General features: G+C 37.4%; 1 protein-coding gene across 2 annotated transcripts in view; it reads right to left on the reverse strand.

Moving 5' to 3' along the window:
* The window catches only part of LOC142623699 (phosphatidylinositol 4-kinase beta 1-like), a 30,720-nt gene extending 11,498 nt beyond the window's left edge, over nucleotides 1-19,222 (reverse strand). The window contains exons 1-5 of one of the 2 annotated variants that reach the window (XM_075797149.1): nucleotides 17,090-19,222; nucleotides 3,334-3,522; nucleotides 3,166-3,214; nucleotides 1,719-1,851; nucleotides 1,079-1,598 (exon numbers count right to left, since the gene is read on the reverse strand). In XM_075797149.1, coding sequence (XP_075653264.1) covers nucleotides 1,079-1,598; nucleotides 1,719-1,851; nucleotides 3,166-3,214; nucleotides 3,334-3,522; nucleotides 17,090-18,751 — 2,553 coding nt within the window. In that variant the 5' untranslated portion in view covers nucleotides 18,752-19,222. Of the gene's footprint in view, nucleotides 1-1,078; nucleotides 1,599-1,718; nucleotides 1,852-3,165; nucleotides 3,215-3,333; nucleotides 3,526-17,089 lie in introns of both variants that reach the window. The other variant, XM_075797148.1, reaches the window with a different exon arrangement.
* Nucleotides 19,223-19,809: the final 587 nt, after the last annotated feature.

Genomic DNA, 19,809 nt, shown 5'->3' on the forward strand with positions numbered 1-19,809 from the left:
TAAAAATATACTAGCATGAAAGAGACATAGAAGGAAACTAAATTCAAGAAATAAAGGCCCAATCATTCACCAACTAGAATATTAGCCTTTATTGAACTTGAAATTTTAACAGCATGACAACTTTAAACAGGCACAAACTCACACATATGAGCATCTTATTATAACTAGCATATTTATGGATTAAATGTCTATCTTTCTTCTTTTTTTAATGATTGATAGAAATACAACTATCATTAAGTACTGGAACTATCTTGTTTTTCCAAATCACACTTGTTACCATTCTGTGCATAATGTTTGCATCCAAATTGACTTCAACATAATCTTTGTCCCCAAGGAAACCATATAAGAAAAATGGATCCATCCATTCTACAAACAAGATTCTAATTGATGCAAAGTTAGATTTTCTTAAATCACAAATATGAACTTTGGTCTATATAAAAAGCAATCAAAATATTGTCTGAGAGCATGTCATTACACATCTGAGGCATCAGACCTTAACAGAAAACCCCACGCATCATTGGTGTATCATAAACATACTAAATCCACTTAGCTAAAGAGCATCCAGATCATAATCCATAAAAGAAATTTTCGTAAAAATTTCAAACCTATGAAATACAGGGAAGATTCTGTATATATTTCCCATAGAACATATCCATAAAATTGTTTCCCAAGTCTAAAAGCTTCAACTAAGAGAACCCTGAGACCCCCAACCCCAAAAGCCACAAAGACCTGACTGGCTGACCTTAAGCCCTACCTCTTGTTTAACACTTGCAATAAAAAAAGATAATCAGTAATCATTCAACCAGTGGCCGTGTTGTACTAAACAGTTAGATGAACTGATATAAGATGACATTCACTATAAAATTACTAATTGGAGTAAACAAAATCAACTGATAGAGCACTTTCTTTTTGTAATAAGAAATTCATATAAAGAAATCAGTATGGGGGAGTGCAAGCAAAGTGTGCATTAAATGACATCAATAGATCAAAGTAACACTACAAAGATGGTGACTAATGCAGCATTTGTAAGAACTCTAACTGTTAGGCATAAGTAGCATCAACAGACTGAAGGGCCCACCTTTACTGCCTCTATAGCTACTGTACTTGGAACACGGCGGTGTTCCTTCCGACGTGGTGGTCCTTGATCCTCAATGTCTTCCATTCTAACTCCTGGATCTGCTGTCAGCACTACCCTTACCCACTCCAAATCACTATTATGTGCTGCTCTTGATGTATGAGTTACAGATTCATCATATTGACTACTACTTGGCAAAATACTGGCAGAAGCTGAAGTACACTGCAGACTAGCACAACGGATACCACTGTGTTCAATGCTCTGTAACTGGATGGGCGATCGCTTCTCTACAGTAAGACTCACATTAACAAACTTCTTTTTTGCATCTGACTTATGCGCCATTGCCTGATCAATTGCTTGAGCAGTTGACCTTGACATTCTATCATTACTATTACGATAAGCCTCCTGGGCAGTCCACAATGGATAAGCCCAAGGAGGTGGCTTTGGCACTAACGCATCTCCATTTGCCAGAGGAATTCCCGCTCTAGAAAGCTTTTGTGAACCAGATGTGTCCTTTGTATTGCTAAAACAAGTTTTGAAAAGGAAACAGAAGAATGAAACCATTAGAATCTCTTCATTAACGCTTCTTGTTCTAATAACCATAAAAATTAGTAACTATTGTAATTCATTTAGATTTTGTAACCTCGGCACTTCACTTTTCAAAACTTCAACGCATATCAGATAAGGTGCCTTTTCCCTAGAATTCAAAAGAACAGCTTCATCTTCAGGTATATGAAGCACACGATACATCCCCTTTCCCATTGGGAAGCAAACTCCTAAAAAACATAAATCAGTATTATTCAACTAAGACATAAAAGCTATATAATGAATACCTCAGCTAACAGAAAACATATATCAATAGTGCTCTAGAAAAAGTGCAGGGTGAAGGCCTTTTGTTTGGATAAATAAAGCACAAGGTGAAGGCCTATTAGTTAAAGCAGAATGGATATCGAGAACAAGCAGTAACAAAATACCTTCTATCTTTAATACAAAGTTTTCTATGCATGTGGGTATTAAGGGTCCATTTGGTAACAGCTCATTTAGCTGAAATTAAAAACTTTTTTGCTGAAAGTACTGTAGATAAAGCTAAAAGTTAGCTGAAATAGTACAGTGAGATCCATGAATAATATCAAAAAGTGCAATGGAACCCATAAAAAGAAGCAAAATAAGCTAAATAGTAAATAGTAGAAGAAGTTGTCCAATATAAGCTTATCCCAAACGCAACCTAAGAAAACAAACCCCATGAAAGAACATGAAGAAAAAAACAACACACAGCTTGCTAAAGGCCAATTTTTTTGTTAGCAAGCCTCAACCTCGAGAAAAAATTTGCCTCTTCATTTTAAGATCATAGTAATAAGAAAAATATATTCCTGCACCCTTGGCCTTGTTAGTTTAGATCGCAGTCAAGCAACTAGAGAAGAAATTGTAAGTTCACCTGGGACCTCGGATAGCAGGGAGTTGCTAGCATTTAAGTGAAACACCCGACAGACATTACAACAGTTGCACTGACTTAAAAGTGCCTTCAAAAACATCAGCTTATTAAAAAGCAGAATCCCATCATTTTTTTCCCCCCAATAGCAATAAGGACATTAGAAGTTTCTACCCCTCAAAATTAGACCTGAGTATATATTCGTTGAAGTAACATTATATATCAACCTGAAGAAAGATGCATTGTATATCCACAAGTTAACACACCAAACACTTCTGCATATACTTTTATAAGAATAAAGAAACCTTCTAAAGTTGCCCCTTTCTGAAATGTCTTAGACTTCTTTCTAAATGGGCATTCCCAACATCTTTAGAAAATGGAATAGAGAATTAGAAACTATACGCAGAACATACTTTTCTCAAAATTATTGTCATTTTCAAAAGCTAAGATTTATGCAAACTTTTACATTAAAAAAGCACATTTTTAAAACACACCCATGTTCCTAAAACACCTAACTTGGCATTATTTCATCAGAGATTTTCAGACCAGTATATAGAAAATAATATGCCACTAGTTAAATAATTGCACATAGCAAAATATTCAAAACCATGTCTCTAGATGAGCATCCCAGAACTCAAATCTACGGTGATTAAAGAAGTACCTCCACTATTTTGAGCCTCAGCCACATGCGTATTCATATCTGTGAGAGACTAGAAACACATAAATGACAAACACAATAAATGCATTAGAAAAATATTCAAGCAACATATATGTAAGTATTTATGTATTGTAAGTAATCTGGACAAAGCATAAAAAAAACATAACCAACCTCACGGAGAGCACTTTTGCGATCTTCAATTGGAAATACATCAACCAAGCCATATGATGTCTCACATAATGAATGTACAAAGTCCAATGACTCATGATAAGCCCCTTTTCGGTATTGTGATGCAGAATTATTTGGAAGTGGGGGCTTTGCATTTGAATTATCACTCCGTTGCTTTGGTGAACCAGGACACTTCTGCCAAATTAAGAGAATGGCAAATCAATTAATCAATGTGTGTGCAAGTAAGCATCTCTCTAATAAACCACTTAGGTCAACCCATGGTTCTCTAAACAAAATAAATCAGGAAAAATGTCACCATATCAAAACCTTTCGTCCATGATCTTCATCATGTTATCTACATATCATTTAAATTTAAGGGGGAAAAACTAACTGGCAAGTATAATTGGCAAAACATTTCATGACTGACTGCAGTTCTGCCTAAGTTACATCGCTGTTAAATTAATCTAATCATCTTCTAAGGATCACAAACAGATGCTCCTGAACAAGTGGCTATAGGGAGTTGCTAAGAGAGAGCAAGCTAACAGATAAACTTCATCTTGCTAATCGGGACGTAGTTTGTTCCCTATTAAATCTGGAGGGTTAGGTATTTGGAAGCTTGGCGTTTTAATCAAGCTTCCATGGGAAAATGGTCATGGTTGCTCCACTATGGGCAGGGATTCTCTTGGGAGAAGGGTTGTGGGGGACTAAATACAAAGAGATGAGGGGTCACTGGCGTTCGGTGGAGGTCAAGGGTGCTCATGGGGTGTAAATGTGGAAACAGGTGAGAGGCACCCTGTGAGGGATTTTTGAAGCATACAAGATCTTTGTTGAGAATGGAGTGGGGTTTTTAAATCTTTTTTTTTTTTTTTGTTCCCTATTAAATCTGGAGGGTTCGGTATTTGGGAGCTTGGCATTTTAATCAAGCTTCCATGGGAAAATGGTTATGGTTGCTCCACTATGGGCAGGGATTCTCTTGGGAGAAGGGTTGTGGGGGACTAAATACAAAGAGATGAGGGGTCACTGGCGTTCAGTGGAGGTCACGGGTGCTCATGGGGTGTGCATGTGGAAACAGGTGAGAGGCAGGTGTGAGGGATTTTTGAAGCATACAAGATTTTTGTTGAGAATGGAGTGGGATGTTTTTTTTTTCCTTTTTTATATCTTTTCATGATATTTGGTGTGTTGATATGCCTTTGAAGTCTTTTTTCCCCAATTTAATTTCCATTGCAGTGAATAAAGGTGCTACCATATATGGGAACATATGTAGATGGTTTTTCCTTTTTTTTTTTTGGAAAACTTAGGGGTCATTTGGTAACATTGTTCTAGTAACGTTGTTTATATTTTTTAGAAATACATGTGGGTGAAAAAGTGTGTGAAAATACATATAATGTTATTTAAAAACTGAAAAGTGTTACTCAAGCAACCATACCAAACAGCCCCTTAGTTTTGGCCCTACTTGTTTGGATGAGGTGAAAACGATGAGGATGGAAAAAGGAGGAAGAAAAATGGACAGCAAAAGGGGCTTTTCTCCATTTGGTTAGAGAGAAAAGAGGATGGAAAATAGTGAGGTTGGGGATTTTCCACCCGGGCGAACCATTCTTTTTCTCAATTTTTTTTCTCTACAAATTGAGGAGAAAAGAGTAGAGAAAATGGCCATGAACATGAAATTATAACATTATCCTATTGTCTTAAATTACCATAAGGGCATAATAGTAATTTGCTTTTTTCCTTCTACTTTTTCATCCTCTCTAGTCTCTACCAAACACACATAATGGAAAACTAAAATATCATCTATCTTCCCACTTTTTTATCCTCCTAACATTTCTTATCCTCCTAACCAAATAGAGTCTAGAAGGAGGGAAAGGTAGATTCAAACTAGTGACCTCCCCTTTAAGAGGTGTGGTCCCAAGCCTCTTAAATCACCGATTATCCCAAAAGTTTAAGCTTAAACTTTTGGTACAATTGGTAATTTAACATGGAATCAGAGCAAGATATCCCGAGTTCTATCACTCAACATCCTCCTATTTAAAATTTTATAATCTCAGGTGTTGGGCTCCACTTATTAAGAGGGAGCATAGTTGTCAATATCGTACGATACGTATCGTATCGTGTGTAAAAAGTTCTGCATCGTATTGGCATATCATAAGTGCTCACGAATTGTACGATGCAGTGTGCATATCGTATGAATCGTATCGTATCGTAAAATCGTACATATCGTTAAATACATGGACAAATGCTTTAAAATGAGATTTTTTGTTAAAATTTGTACTTTTATTTGAATCTAACAAGGTGTTAGACTTGTTTTTAACACAAAATTATTAGTTTACTTAGTTTACCCTACTAAAATAACATATTCATAAGTTTTTTTTTCCTCTCTCCTACAATTAGACTACACAGTACACACTTACCCTTCACTTTAATATTTACAAATTTATTTTATATACTATGAATAAAATATTAATTGACAATATAATTTTTTTTTATCATTATTGTTATAAGTCCAAGAAACTAGAATGCCAAGAAAAATTATAAAAATAAAAAGAACAAGAAGAGATAGTAAATGTTAATGACAAATGACGATGAAGAAAATGTTAATGAAGAAATAAGTTTGCAAAATTATAAACATGATGATAGCAATGACTTAGACGGGGTTGATTAGGCAATTTGATGAATATGATGAAAATAAATTATTATTTTTGGGTCATTTGTAATATATTATCACTTTTGAATTTAAGTAATTTGAATCTGTATGTTATAAACACATGCTAGTTTGATTTATTTAATTAGCTTGTTAAATATTATTACATAAGTAACGAATAAATTAGTCATTAGCTGAATATATTCAAAATTTATAATGAATATACCCTTTATATATATATATATATATATATTTATAATTTTTATTAAGTATTTGTATATTTTATGATACACGATACACGATACTGAAAAATTAAAAATCGATTCACGATATGATTCACGTTTTGACAACTATGAGGGTGAAAAGGAATTCGCCCTCTTCATGATATGCTTTAAATGCACCCAAAATGCTCAACAATGCCAAAACAAGGTAAAGATGCACAAATACAAAATCAATGCCAGTTCCAAAAGTCCCAAGGGGAAAGTACCAAATGTCTCTTAAAAAGGGCAAAGAAGTGATATGCTGTCTTTTTCCCACAGTTTTAAAAGAGGTTTGAAGTACCAGATCATCTTGTGCTGGAACTCATTTGGCCCATCCATAGAGTTAGATAAGATATTTTTAATAATTTGCAAGAATAGAATCTGAGTTAGGGGTCCAAACACTATCATCAAGAATGATACCCAAGTGATTGTTCTTAGTGAGATCTAATACCCAAGTGATTGTTCTTAGTGACAGCGCTGCCTGAGGCTAGAATTACGTTTGAGATTAATGAATACGTTAGCAGTGGCACTGATTTATCTCTGGATGTTTGCTTGAGATTGGACTGTGGACCAGATGGTAGGTGGGAAGTTAAGTGGTCCAAAGTCCGGGAAGTGGGCCAAAATGTTAAGCCCACAGAAGGCTATTTTAAGCCTACAGCCCCATTCAACCAAGGCAACCCAGTCAAGGCCAAACCAGTCCACACCTTTAAACCCAAGTCCATCTCTGTCTAGCGGCCCAAAACAAAACAGCTCACTTCCTCCTCTTCTTTTCCAGCACACGAAACCCAAATCCCAGGGATATCTTTGGCATCAATCACAGCGAGTTCTGTGAGAGGTAATAAGAGCTCTGATGTAGTGATTGCCGAGTCGATGCTTCCTCAAGTTGTTCTCGGTAGCTCTCCGACACTAGCCCACTCGACAAAGGTCGCCGATGAAGCCGATAATGAGATTCTCAGCTCCAATGAGGCCAATGAGACAAGGTATGGGTCGGCAAACACCTCCGATGGTGAAGAGAATTTGCAACGAGACATCCAGTTGATTCTTCAGGAGCATTCCAACAACGTTATCAAGAAATGGGGGAATTTAGAGCAGTGGGTGCTTGAATTGCGAGATGGAAGGACGGTGGCGGTTCCGATTCAGATCTCTCTACCGCCGGGTGAAGCCACAAAGGTTTCAGAAGACCAAAATCAGTTGGCCTTGGTTCCGTTGAAATTTTCAGACTCCTTGGAAGTGTCATTAGCTCAGTATGTCGGGGATGAAGTACTTGTGGAGGATTGGGTTTCGGACACCTATTCAGAGGATGCTGAGCTGCCTCTAGCTGTTGAACCACTTGCTTTCTCACTACCCTTGGACATGAAAGAACAGGAAGTTGTGGGTGTGGAGAATTCAGTGGGTGTGGATAGTTCGATGAGGCAAGAACCTTACTCAGAGTGGTTCCAAAGTAGATTCAATGGCTTTGATAGCTTCCTGGGGACGTCCCTAGAAGGTTTGGAAAATCAAGCAACTAAATTTCTATTGACTGTTGAAGCTGAATTACAACAGAGGGCTGCTTTGGACAGGAAAGCACGCGATTTAAAGATTCTGGGGGTGAAAGGGTTAAGAGAGTTGAAGGGTCTATTCAGTTCTATTAATTATGGTTCTACCTCTGCTCAACGTAGTGGTAATAATAGGGATCGGGCTCTCTTTGTTCCTCAATGAACTTAAAATTGCTTTCCTGGAATGTTAGAGGGTTAAATGGGGTAGAAAAGAGGCTTCAGATTTGTAATTTGCTACGGACTTGGAGGGCTGATATTGTGTGCTTGCAAGAGACCAAACTTGAATGGATTACTAGAGGAATTTTTCGTAGTATATGGAGCTGTCCTTGTGTAGATTGGTTGTACCTGGGCTCTGAAGGTGCTTCTAGAGGTATTTTATTAATGTGGGATAGAAGGGTTGTGGAGAAGGTGAAGGAGGCGGTGGGGCATTTTTCAGTTTCATGCAAATTCAAAAATGTTGGTAACCAATTTGAGTGGGCTTTTACAGGTGTATATGGACCAAATTTGAACAAAAAGCGTAGGAATATGTGGAAGGAACTAAGCAGGCTGATTAGTTGGTGGGATTTGCCTTGGTGTCTAGGTGGTGACTTTAATATAATCCATAACCCATCAGAGAGACTAGGGGCTGCAAGTTATACTCGGGCTATGTGTAGATTTTCTGACTTTATCTCTCTTCATGGGCTGATGGATATACCTTTAGAAAGGGGCCTTTACACTTGGTCCAACACATCGTCTGCATCTAGAATTGATCGGTTTCTTATCTCTCCGCTCTTGGTAGATCATTTCACACAGTTTTCCCAAAAAATGATGTCTAGAGTACTTTCAGACCACTTCCCAATTCTAATGGAGGGCGGGAATCAGAGGAGAGCTAAAATTCCTTTTCATTTTGAAAACATGTGGTTGAGGGTGGAAAATTTTGTTGACAAAGTGAAGGCTTGGTGGGCATCCCATTTGTTCCAAGGAACTCTTAGTTTTATCTTAGCTAAGATGTTGGCAGCTTTGAAGTTGGATCTAAAAAAGTGGAATGAAATGGAGTTTGGCAATGTCACATATAAGAAACAGCAGCTTTGGAGCAAGTTGAATGATTTGGATACTAAAGAGGAGACTCACCCATTAACAGCTGAGTAAAAGTTAGAAAAAGCTAATCTCCGTACGCATATTGAAAAGTTGACTCTTTTAGAAGAGATTAGTTGGAGGCAAAAGTCTAGGGTGCTACACTTGAAGGAGGGAGACCCCAATACCAAATTCTTTCATAGAATGGCAAATTCTAACAGAAGAAACAATAGTATTGAAAGCCTTATGGTTAATGGTAGCTTATCCTCAGATCAGGGTGAGATTGCAGATTGTTTTACTCAAATTTTCAAGAAGTTATATTCTGAGTAGCAAGTTGATCAACCATTTCCAGATGTATTAGTTTTTCCAATGATATCCAATGACAAGGCGCTTTGGCTAGAGAGACCTTTTGAGGAGGGAGAAATATTTGATGTTACACAAAATTTTAAAGGTGATAAAGCTCCTGGACCAAATGGTTTCCCAATGGCTTTTTTCCAAGCTTGCTGGGGGGTTCTCAAACCTGATCTAATGGCTGTATTTCGTCATTTTTTTGCTAAAGGTCAGTTTGAGAAAAGTTTAAATGCAACATTCATTACTCTCATCCCTAAAAAAAATGCAGCAAGTGAAGTTAAGGATTTCCGTCCCATTAGTCTTATTGGGGGTGTTTATAAAATTATTGCTAAAGTCTTGTCCAACCGTCTTCGCACAGTTATGGAAGATATAATTTCATCATCACAAAATGCTTTTGTGAAGAACCGACAAATCCTTGACCCTGTACTTGTTGCTAATGAATGCCTTGATAGTAGATTGAAGGCTGGTTTGCCGAGTTTACTTTGCAAACTAGATGTTGAGAAGGCTTTTGATCATGTAAACTGGGGTTTTCTATTGAAGCTACTAGAACGGAGTAGGTTCTCTGCTAAGTGAAGGCAGTGGATTTTCTTTTGCCTATCTACGGTTTGTTTCTCTATTCTGATTAATGGCTCTCCTTGTGGATTTTTTGAGAGTGCTAGAGGGTTGAGACAAGGTGATCCATTGTCTCCTTTATTATTTGTTTTGGTTATGGATGCCCTTGGAAGAATGTTGAATAAAGTTGTCCATGAGGGACGTATGTCAGGCTTTAAGGTGGGTGACTTAGAGGGAAGATCCTTGGCGGTGTCTCATCTCCTCTTTGCGGATGACACCCTAATTTTTTGTGATGCTAATCTAGATCAGATTTTGATTCTACGTATAATTCTTATTTGGTTTGAGGCGGTGTCTAGTTTAAAGATAAATTTGGGCAAGTTAGAATTGGTCCCTGTTGGAACGGTGCATAACATTGAATTATTGTTGACTGTACTTGGCTGCAAGCAAGGTACTCTTCCAATGAAGTACTTGGGTCTTCCTCTGGGTGCTAAATTCAAGGATAAGACCATATGGAACCCAATTCTAGAGAAGATGGAAAGGCAATTAGCGGGGTGAAAATGTTTATACTTATCCAAGGGAGGTAGAGTCACTTTAATTAAAAGCACTCTATCTAATTTACCCACTTATTTTCTATCTCTTTTTCCTATGCCTGCTGTTGTGGCTAACCGGATTGAGAAACTTCAGCGGAATTTTTTATGGGGTGGCATTGGTGATGAACCTAAATTTCATCTGGTTAAATGGGCTACTGTTTGTTCCCCCATTTCTTCGGGTGGCTTAGGGATAAGGAATGTAAGACTTTTTAATGAAGCTTTGCTTGGGAAGTGGCTATGGAGATTTGGGATTGAGAAGGATGCCCTTTGGAGGCAAGTGATAGAGGTGAAATATGGATGTGTATTGGGGGGGGGGGGGGGGGGGGGCTGGTGTACCAAACCTGTTAATGGTCTATATGGTGTTGGTTTATGGAAAAATATCAGTCGGGGATGGCCTTCTTTTTCACGCCATATTCTGTATGATATTGGTGACGGGTCTAGGGTGAAGTTTTGGCAAGACCGTTGGTGTGGTGAAACATCCCTTTTAGTCAGTTATCCTGAGTTATTTAGATTTTGCAGGGACAAGGAGGCTAGTGTGGCTGCACTTATGAAGTACACCAATGGCGTCCTTGTTTGGGATATCAGTTTCTTTAGGAGTGTGCATGCTCGAGAATTAGAGGCTATGTCAAGCTTCTTATAGAATTTTAGTGGGCTTCTTGGATACCATATATGGTTCTTCAATAAGGGGGTTTGGTGAGGATAAAATGTGTTGGAAGCCTAGTAGAGATAAGGGGTTTAAGGTTAATGATTATTATAGAATTTTAGTGGGCTCTACTGACTTATATTTTCTTTAATAAAGCATTTGAAAACAGAAGATTCCTTCTCGAGTAGCTTTCTTTGTTTGGACTGCTGCTTTAGGGAAATGCTTGACAATTGACAATTTCCGAAAAAGGAAGGTTTGGATATTAAATTGGTGTTACATGTGCAAGTGTAATGGTGAATCAGTTGACCATCTTTTCCTTCATTGTCCGGTTGCTATGGATCTGTGGGCTATGGTTTTGGGTTTATTTGGAGTAAGCTGGGTTATGCCGCAATTCGTTTTGGGGCTCTTAGAGTGTTGGCAAGGCAGGTTTGGTCGTCATCGGAATGGTTTTATTTGGTTAATTACTGTGGTGTCTTTGGAGAGAGAGAAATAGTAGGTGTTTTGAGGATATTGAAAGATCCATACCAGACCTCAAGTCATTTTTCTTTAACATTGTATTGGATTGGTTGGTTGCTATGCAAAACCAATCATTCCCTTCTTATTTTGATTTCCTTGATTCTTGTAATTTTTGTCTTTGAGTTGTTGACCCTTGTACACTCCCTGTGTACTAGGGTGATCCTTTTTTGATATCAATAAAACTTATTACTTATCAAAAAAAATATCTCCATATCCATATCAACAAGGTTTCTTCTAACTACCAGATTCCAAGATTCCACGTATGGAATGCTATTCCATTACGCTTGATGTGGGGTTTATGGATGAAACAGAACTCTAGGAAATTCAAAAAAGTGGAGACCTCAAAGCCTAACTTAAGTTTTTTTTTTTTTTTTGATATCTTTTTTTTTTTTGATAAGTAATAAAGAAATTTATTGAAAAAAGAGAGTCACCCAAGTACACAGGAAGTATACAAGGGAGAACAAATCAAAGACGAACATTACAAAAAACAAGGAAATCCAAAATAGAAAGAAAAGGAAGGTTTCTCTACACGGAGAACCAATCAAGTAAGGTTCGGAAAAAAAGAGACTTAAGAACAGGCATGGAACTCTCGATGTCTTCAAAACATCTACTATTTCTCTCCTTCCAAATACACCACAACAAGCAATGAGGAACGGCCTTCCAAATATCTCCATTACGATGGCGACCAAAACGACCTTGCCAGCAAGCCAAAAGCCCCACAACAGACCTTGGCATAACCCAGTAAACTCCAAATAAACCGAAGACCATGTCCCACAATTCCATGGCAACCGGGCAGTGAAGAAAGAGATGGTCTACACTTTCACAATTGCACTTGCACATATAACACCAATCCAGGATGCAAATCTTTCTTTTTCTTAAATTGTCTACAGTCAGACATTTTCCCAAAGCCGCAATCCAAACAAGGAAAGCTACTCTAGAGGGGATCTTCTGCTTCCAAATGCTTTTCCAAGGGAAAATTTGCTCCTTATGGCCAACAAGAAGATGGTAGAAAGAACTAACCGTGAACCCCTTACTCTTACAGGGCAGCCAACAGGACTTGTCCTCCCCAATCCCCCTTACGGGAGTGCTATAAATGGAATTGATGAAGCTCTTGAAAGCTTCCAATTCACGATTCACGATATCTTTGTGAATCTTTGTTTGAATCTAGAGTGTACTGCTTTTATGATTATCTAGATCTATGCAATTTTAGACGTTACTCCTTTGGTGGGCACCTGTATAGTCCAAGTATACTAGAGATGTACTCATTTTTAATAAAATTCTACCACTTATCATGAGAGAGATAGACCTTAGTTAGAGGCTAACTAGGTTTTTACAAAATTGTTATTGGTACTCTATATGTGAATACAAGATCCCGTATGTTGAATAGTCAATATCATATTCTATATGACATTGGTGACGGGTTTAGGGTGAAGTTTTAGCAAAACCGTTGGTGTGGTAAGACATCCCTTGCAGTCAGTTATCCTGAGTTATTTAGATTTTGCAGGGATAAGGAGGCTAGTGTGGTGGCACTTATGAAGTACACCAATGGCGTCCTCGTTTGGGATGTCAGTTTCTTTAGGGGTGTGCATGCTCGGGAATTAGAGGCTATGTCAGGCTTCTTGGATACCATATATGGTTATTCAAAAAGGGGATTTGGTGAGAATAAGATGTGTTGGAAACCTAGTAGAGATAAGGGGTTTAAGGTTAATGATTATTATAGAATTTTAGTGGGCTCTACTGACTTCCATTTTCCTTGAAAAAGCATTTGGAAATAGAAGATTCCTTCTCGAGTAGCTTTTTTTGTTTGGACTGCTGCTTTTGGGAAATGTTTGACAATCGACAACTTACGAAAAAGGAAGGTTTGGATATTGTATTGGTGTTACATGTGCAAGTGTAATGGTGATTCAGTTGACCATCTCTTCCTTCATTGTCCGGTTGCTATGGATCTGTGGGCTATGGTTTTGGGTTTATTTGGAGTAAGTTGGGTTATGCCGCAATCTGTTTTGGGGCTCTTAAGAGTATTGGCAAGGCAGGTTTGGTCGTCATCGAAATGGTTTTATTTGGTTAATTGTACCCCATTGCTTAATGTAGTGTCTTTGGAGGGAGAGAAATAGTAGGTATTTTGAGGATATTAAGAGATCCATACCAAACCTCAAATTATTTTTCTTTAGAACTTTATTGGATTGGTTGGTTGCTATGCAAAACCAATCATTCCCTTCTTTTTTTGATTTCCTTGATTCTTGTAATTTTTGTACTTGAGTTGTTGACCCCTTGTATACTCCCTCTGTACTAGAGTGCTCCTTTTTTGATATCAATAAAACTTGTTACTTATCAAAAAAAGACATTTACACATGACAACGACTTCATATCAATATTGATCTTCAATCTTCTTCTTTTTTTCATTTTATTTTGAACCAATAATTACTATCCTTAAGCTAGTTCTTGACTCCTAATCTCCAAGGTTGTCAATACCATTTCACTTAGGTAATCTACCTTTTCATTGTAATAGATGTACTCAGTGCCCTATCAGTCTGCTTACCTATACACAGACAGAAAAATAAAGATGGGTTTTGGAACTAGACTTGGGACTTAATCTGGATTATTAAATGATGGGATGTGTAATGAAGGCAAAAATGGAACAAGGGCAAGTAATGGGCTAATTTAAATATTGAATAAACCATACCATTAACTTCATGACTTGACTAGGCTTGACTATAGTATCATTAACTCTATTTTGCGAGTTTATAAAGAAACATAATGTAATGAAAATGATTGAAGTATTCTTTTCTGGTATATTTGGAAGCATATAAAGAAGGAAGGGAATGAAATGAATGTATACTTTTAATATTATGCCATTATATTTATTTGTGTCTCAAAGACATGAGGATAAAACATGATCTCTCTTCAATTAATGAACAGAATGGATTGTTCTATCTATATTTAAGAGAAATGCAGAGAATGGAATGGAATAGACATTCCGCCTTGGCCATTTCATTCATTCTCATAGAACTCTCAAATAGGAGAACATATGGAATACTCCTTAAAAAACCATTCCATTCCATTCCAAGAAGGTTATAATCTGGGAAGCACCAACGTGGCTACACAACCTGACGCGGGGTGCGGCCACCAACGCCACTGCCTGTTTGTCGGTGTGTGTTGGTGTTGCGTGTGAGTTTTTTTTTTTTTTCCGGATTCGCGCTGACTCAGCTCCGATTCGCTTCGACTCGGCTTCGAATCACGCCGATTCGGCCCAAATCAAGTGGTATCGACCGAAACGGGTCGTATCGGCTGGTGGCCAAAACTAACCAAAATAGCCGAAATCGGCCTTGAATCATGCCGGAACAGCCAAAATCGGCTTTGAATGAGGCCCAAACATCCTAAATCTGTCCTTCCTCAATTTTATTCTAAATATTTGTTGCTTCTTTTGTGTTTTCTTTTTTGTTTTGTGTTTTGTTTTGTGTTTCTTGCCTTCTTCTTTCTTTGTTTTGTGAACCAAGGCCATAGTAATGTGTTTTTTAAGAATATTTTAATAGTAAAAATATATACAAAATATAAATAAAAATATTTTTAATAATTTTTTAATTGCCGCATCCCGCCACACGCGCACCCTATTTTTTCAAAAATTGCCGAGCCCCGCACCTCCACCCACACCCGAATCCTAAAACGCACCCGTGCTTCTTAGGTTATAATATAAGGGGCTTGCAGGTTTGATTTTAGCAAAAAAACAAGAGAAGCTGTAAAGCAGACATATAGACAAAGGAGGTAGGAGGAACAGATGATAGGGAAGACCAATTGAATTTGCTAGTGATGCAGGATGGAAAATAAGAGCCAAATACAAATAAGGTACAACAATTAGCATTGCATGCTCTTGAGGATAAACATATAATAAGATCAACAATAATTCTCTTTGTTTGTGATTTTTTTAAGGTTAAATTGCATTCTTTGTCCTCAACCTTTGACCATTGTTTCAAACTCGTCTTTATACTTTAAAATGTTTCAAGAGGATCCTTAAAATAATTTGATGCATGGAAAATGTAGACATAACAAACAAAATTCATGATACCGAAGTCACTTTGATGACATGGAGCCTATGACATGCCATAAATTATGCTTGCCACATCAACAATTTCCATCCATTATATGACGATGAGGACCACTTTCTTCTTCTTCTTCTTCTTCATCTTCTTCTTCTTTTTACATCAGTACAAATCTACCATGTAAGAGTACTGGTCAAGATGCAAATTTTCAGCCTATTGCCAAACAAAGGTGGTATAATCCAATAATGCAAGTCTTCACCTCAGCATTTACAATATTAAAAACACTGCCACACTTCTTTGCCATGTCTTAAATATACATCTAATGTCCCCATTATAATTTCTCTTCAATTTGATCCACCCTATAAGGTCATCAAATGTATCAACATATGTAAAATTGCAAGATCTTAAACAGCTTGACCTGCCTCATTTCATTCTCCAAAACTGTGTCCCCTACAAAGCTTTTACACCCTCTTAACTTTCCAATATGACCAAATCGGTATACTCTAAATATCCTCTCTCACTTTTTTATAAGTAATCAAATATCATTGAAAAATAGGAAATACCTATTCTCTCTGTCCCTATACTAGTTGAATTTTTTTTTTTTTTGATAAGTAAGAATGATATATATACGAAGGAGTACTAGTTGAATATTATCAACACTGCCTTATAATTGTCCTTACTACATTCATTTGGTCAAATTTCAGACAAACATGAGCTAAAAGATATTGAACACATTTTGGCATGATACAAGCTTATGGTTATGATACCATATCCTTTTCAAGAAATAGCTACAGTTTAAAACTTTTGCCCCTTTTTTTCATTTTATTTATTTACTACCATCCCTATTCCATTCCTATAGCTATCAATTGCATTGTAACAGATTCGAATCTCATAATCCTATCTGCATTTTACAATTCACAAATTTTCTTGTAGACAAACTTGCTACACTCCCACTGATCATTTGCTAAGCCAACTCAAACTCAACTACTTGGATCATTACCATATTTCAAAGTTGCAAATCTAAGCCTACTTTCTAGTGCTAAATTATTTATCCCCACTAAGACATGACATTCAAGAGTCAATGTCCCAATGCAAACCAAAAATAAATAAATAAACCAACAATGGCAGATGGAAACTTGAAAGGTGGCAACTGCAATGTACACAGTATGTTGCTACTAGAACAACCTTGCCATTGGGGACATCAACAAAACTAGCAAATTTACATTCTGCAATAAATTTCATGATCTATTCTCAAACTTTATAAATAGCCTGGCCTGAAAATTGGAAAAATGTGTCAAAAACTAGAGTACATGGGATAATACTAGCTTTTATATACTACACACACAAGAGAAAGTATAATTGAGAATTCCACATGAATTGAAGAACCTAGTAGAGTGCACACAAACATTAAAGAGTGTCAATCATCAAACGTTCAGATAACATTCTACAACTATAGAATTCGATAAAACCAAAAAGGGAAACATATCTTCTATTCTGATGCCAAAACATAATTTGGAAAGAAAGGAGTAGTGGAAAGTGAAGGCCATGCTTACAAATTAACAAAAACAAAACCAATTCTATACTGACCTCTTTGTGCTTCTTTGAACCAAACAGCTCCGAGTCTTCAACTGATCGGTCACGATCCCTAAATAACTTGCGGAAAAAATTCTCAGTTCCTGGACTACTTTCAAACAAGCTACCAACGTTGTTGTTTTCATTTGCTGCAGTACTTTTGGAATCTTCTGGGTGCACACGAAACACTCTTCGAAACAATGAAAAGTCAGAAGGCTCTTCTTCCTCAGCATTTGCACTCCCCTCATCAGTTTTATCATGTGCATCTTTCTTGTCATCAAATTTATCTTTAAAGAATTTTCGGAAAAACCCTTCTTTTTCATCATCATCAACAGATTTTGAACTTTTCTCTTCAGAATTCGCCGTATCTTCATCTTTCTTGTCCTCAAATTTATCTTTAAATAGTTTCCGGAAGAACCCCTCTTTTTCATCATCGTCAACAGATCTTGAACTTTTCTCTTCGGAGTTCACCATATCTTCATCTTTCTTTTCCTTATCTTTAAAAAGTTTCCGGAAAAAACCCTCTTTTTCATCATCTTCAACAGATTTTGAAGATTTTTCTTCAGAGTTGACCATAACTTCATCCTCCTTCCTCTCACTCCCATCCTTCTTGTCCTCAAACTTATCTTTGAAAAGCTTACGAAAGAATCCTTCTTTTTCATCGTCTTCAACTGATTTAGAAACCGATTTATCCTCAGCATCACTCTTGCTATCACGAAACAACCTCTTAAAAAACCCGTCTGAGCTCGATGTCAAATCCTCATCCTCACCTCTACTATCCCTCAAAAACCTCTTAAAAAACCCATCCTTTTCAGAGTCATCGTCATCTTTCTCTGTGGACTTCCTAAAAAGCAACACATCCCGAACCCTTGAGCCCCCCTCATCCTCACCTCTACTACTACTACTGTCCCTTAAAAGCCTTCTAAAGAACCCATCCTTTTCCGACTCATCCTCGTCTTTCTCAGCCGACTTCCTGAACAAAACCTTTGGACTTGGAATAAACTTCTTCAAAAGGTTGTTGTCCTCAGAAGACAAGTGACTACCATCCTCTTGCAAATTGCTTCCCGAAGAAGGGGAGAAGGATAGAGATAGAGAAAGAGACTTTTGGGTGGGCGGTGAAGATGCTAGTGACAACAACCGCTGTTTGGATGATAACAACTTATTCAAGACTGGATTTTTACCTCCAGGGCTGGAAGATGTCACGGCTAGAGGCCGAATCAAAGGAGGCCACTCGCCCATCAAAGTGGCTGCAAGCTGACACTTCTCTTGAATCCTACTAATCCCTTCATTATCATCCGAATCCTCAATCTCGGCCATCAAAAACCAATGCACCTTCAAAGCAATCTTCAAGGACTTGGAGCATATATCGATGACAAACTTATCCAAAGAGGGGCTGGGCTTGTGCACCATCAGGTAACAAACTTGAAACAAATAGCTCTCGATACCGGGTAATGGCAGAGTGTACATTCTATTACAGAGGTAATCGCGAACCCCGGGGTGATCATGCTTGTACAAATAGCTAACCGCGATCCATTCGCAGAAAAACGCGGAGTCGAAGAAGCGAATGAGCCAGCCGTTCTCGCCGGACTCACTCGCCCGGTTGATTTGGGAGGTGATCGTAATCTCACGCGGAGACTCATCGGAGTCTCGGAGACTCAGTCCTAGAAGTCTCACCATTTGGTTTTTCTCAATCTATCATTATCATTTTTTTTTTTAAAAAACCCTAACACAACAACAACAACAACCACACCTCAAATCCAGAAACCCTAGGTTCCTAATACTCACAAACACATATAAAACTAATCACAAGCGAATCAGAGCAGAAACATCAAAGAAATGAAGTTTCTAGAAAATGCGAGAAAATTTGAATGAGAGAGAGAGAGATAGATTTGCTTACGCGGAGAGAGAGAGAGAGAGAGAGAGTCGAATCGGATTCTGGAGAGTAGAGATACGAATAGAATAGAGGGAATTTGAAAACAGGTGGAATGAGAGAACGACGTCGTATTGGTGCAAGTTGCTGCGGTGATGCAAGGTAGTCGTCGTCGTGTGCTGTGCTGTGCTTTGCTTTGCTTTTCTTTGCTTGTTGAGTTGAAAAGGGAGAAAAGGAAGGAAGAAGGTGGTGGTGATTGGTGATATTTACTTATTTCACATTTTATTTTATTTTTGTTGGGAAATTATTATTTACAAGTAGTAGTAGTAGAAGCATCAGATGATTCGGATCAGATCAGAAATTGCTAATAAAAAGTTTAAAAGGAAACAGTGAACCAAAAAAAAAAAAAAAATTTGAATGCTGCTAACGTGTGAGGTGGGGGTGGGGTGGGGGTTCCTTCAATTTCCCTCCAACACCAACAAGGGTGAAAAAATGTGTAACGTAAAAGCATATTTTAGCAAAATTCCAATTCCCCATTGTCAAGCCTCAAGAGATTTTAAATTCCCCATATCAAAAAAAAAAAAAAAAGAGATTTTAAATTTTGAATTTTTACCCATCATCATTCACTCCTCAACCTGGTTCGCTTTGTGGGCTCCGTCTCCATTCCGTGGCATGTTTTTCTTAATCTTCCCTACTCTACTCTTTTCTTTTTTTTATAAATCATGATAAAATTATTTGTATTTGAGTTTTTTTTTTTTCATTTATGGGTTTAAATAATAATATTTTGATAATGGTTCATAAAATATTTTAGATCAAATTATAATGGCACTTAGAAGAAATAATGTTTTAAAATTTTATATATAAT

Source organism: Castanea sativa, chromosome 2, assembly GCF_040712315.1.
Source record: "Castanea sativa cultivar Marrone di Chiusa Pesio chromosome 2, ASM4071231v1".
NCBI lineage: Eukaryota > Viridiplantae > Streptophyta > Magnoliopsida > Fagales > Fagaceae > Castanea > Castanea sativa.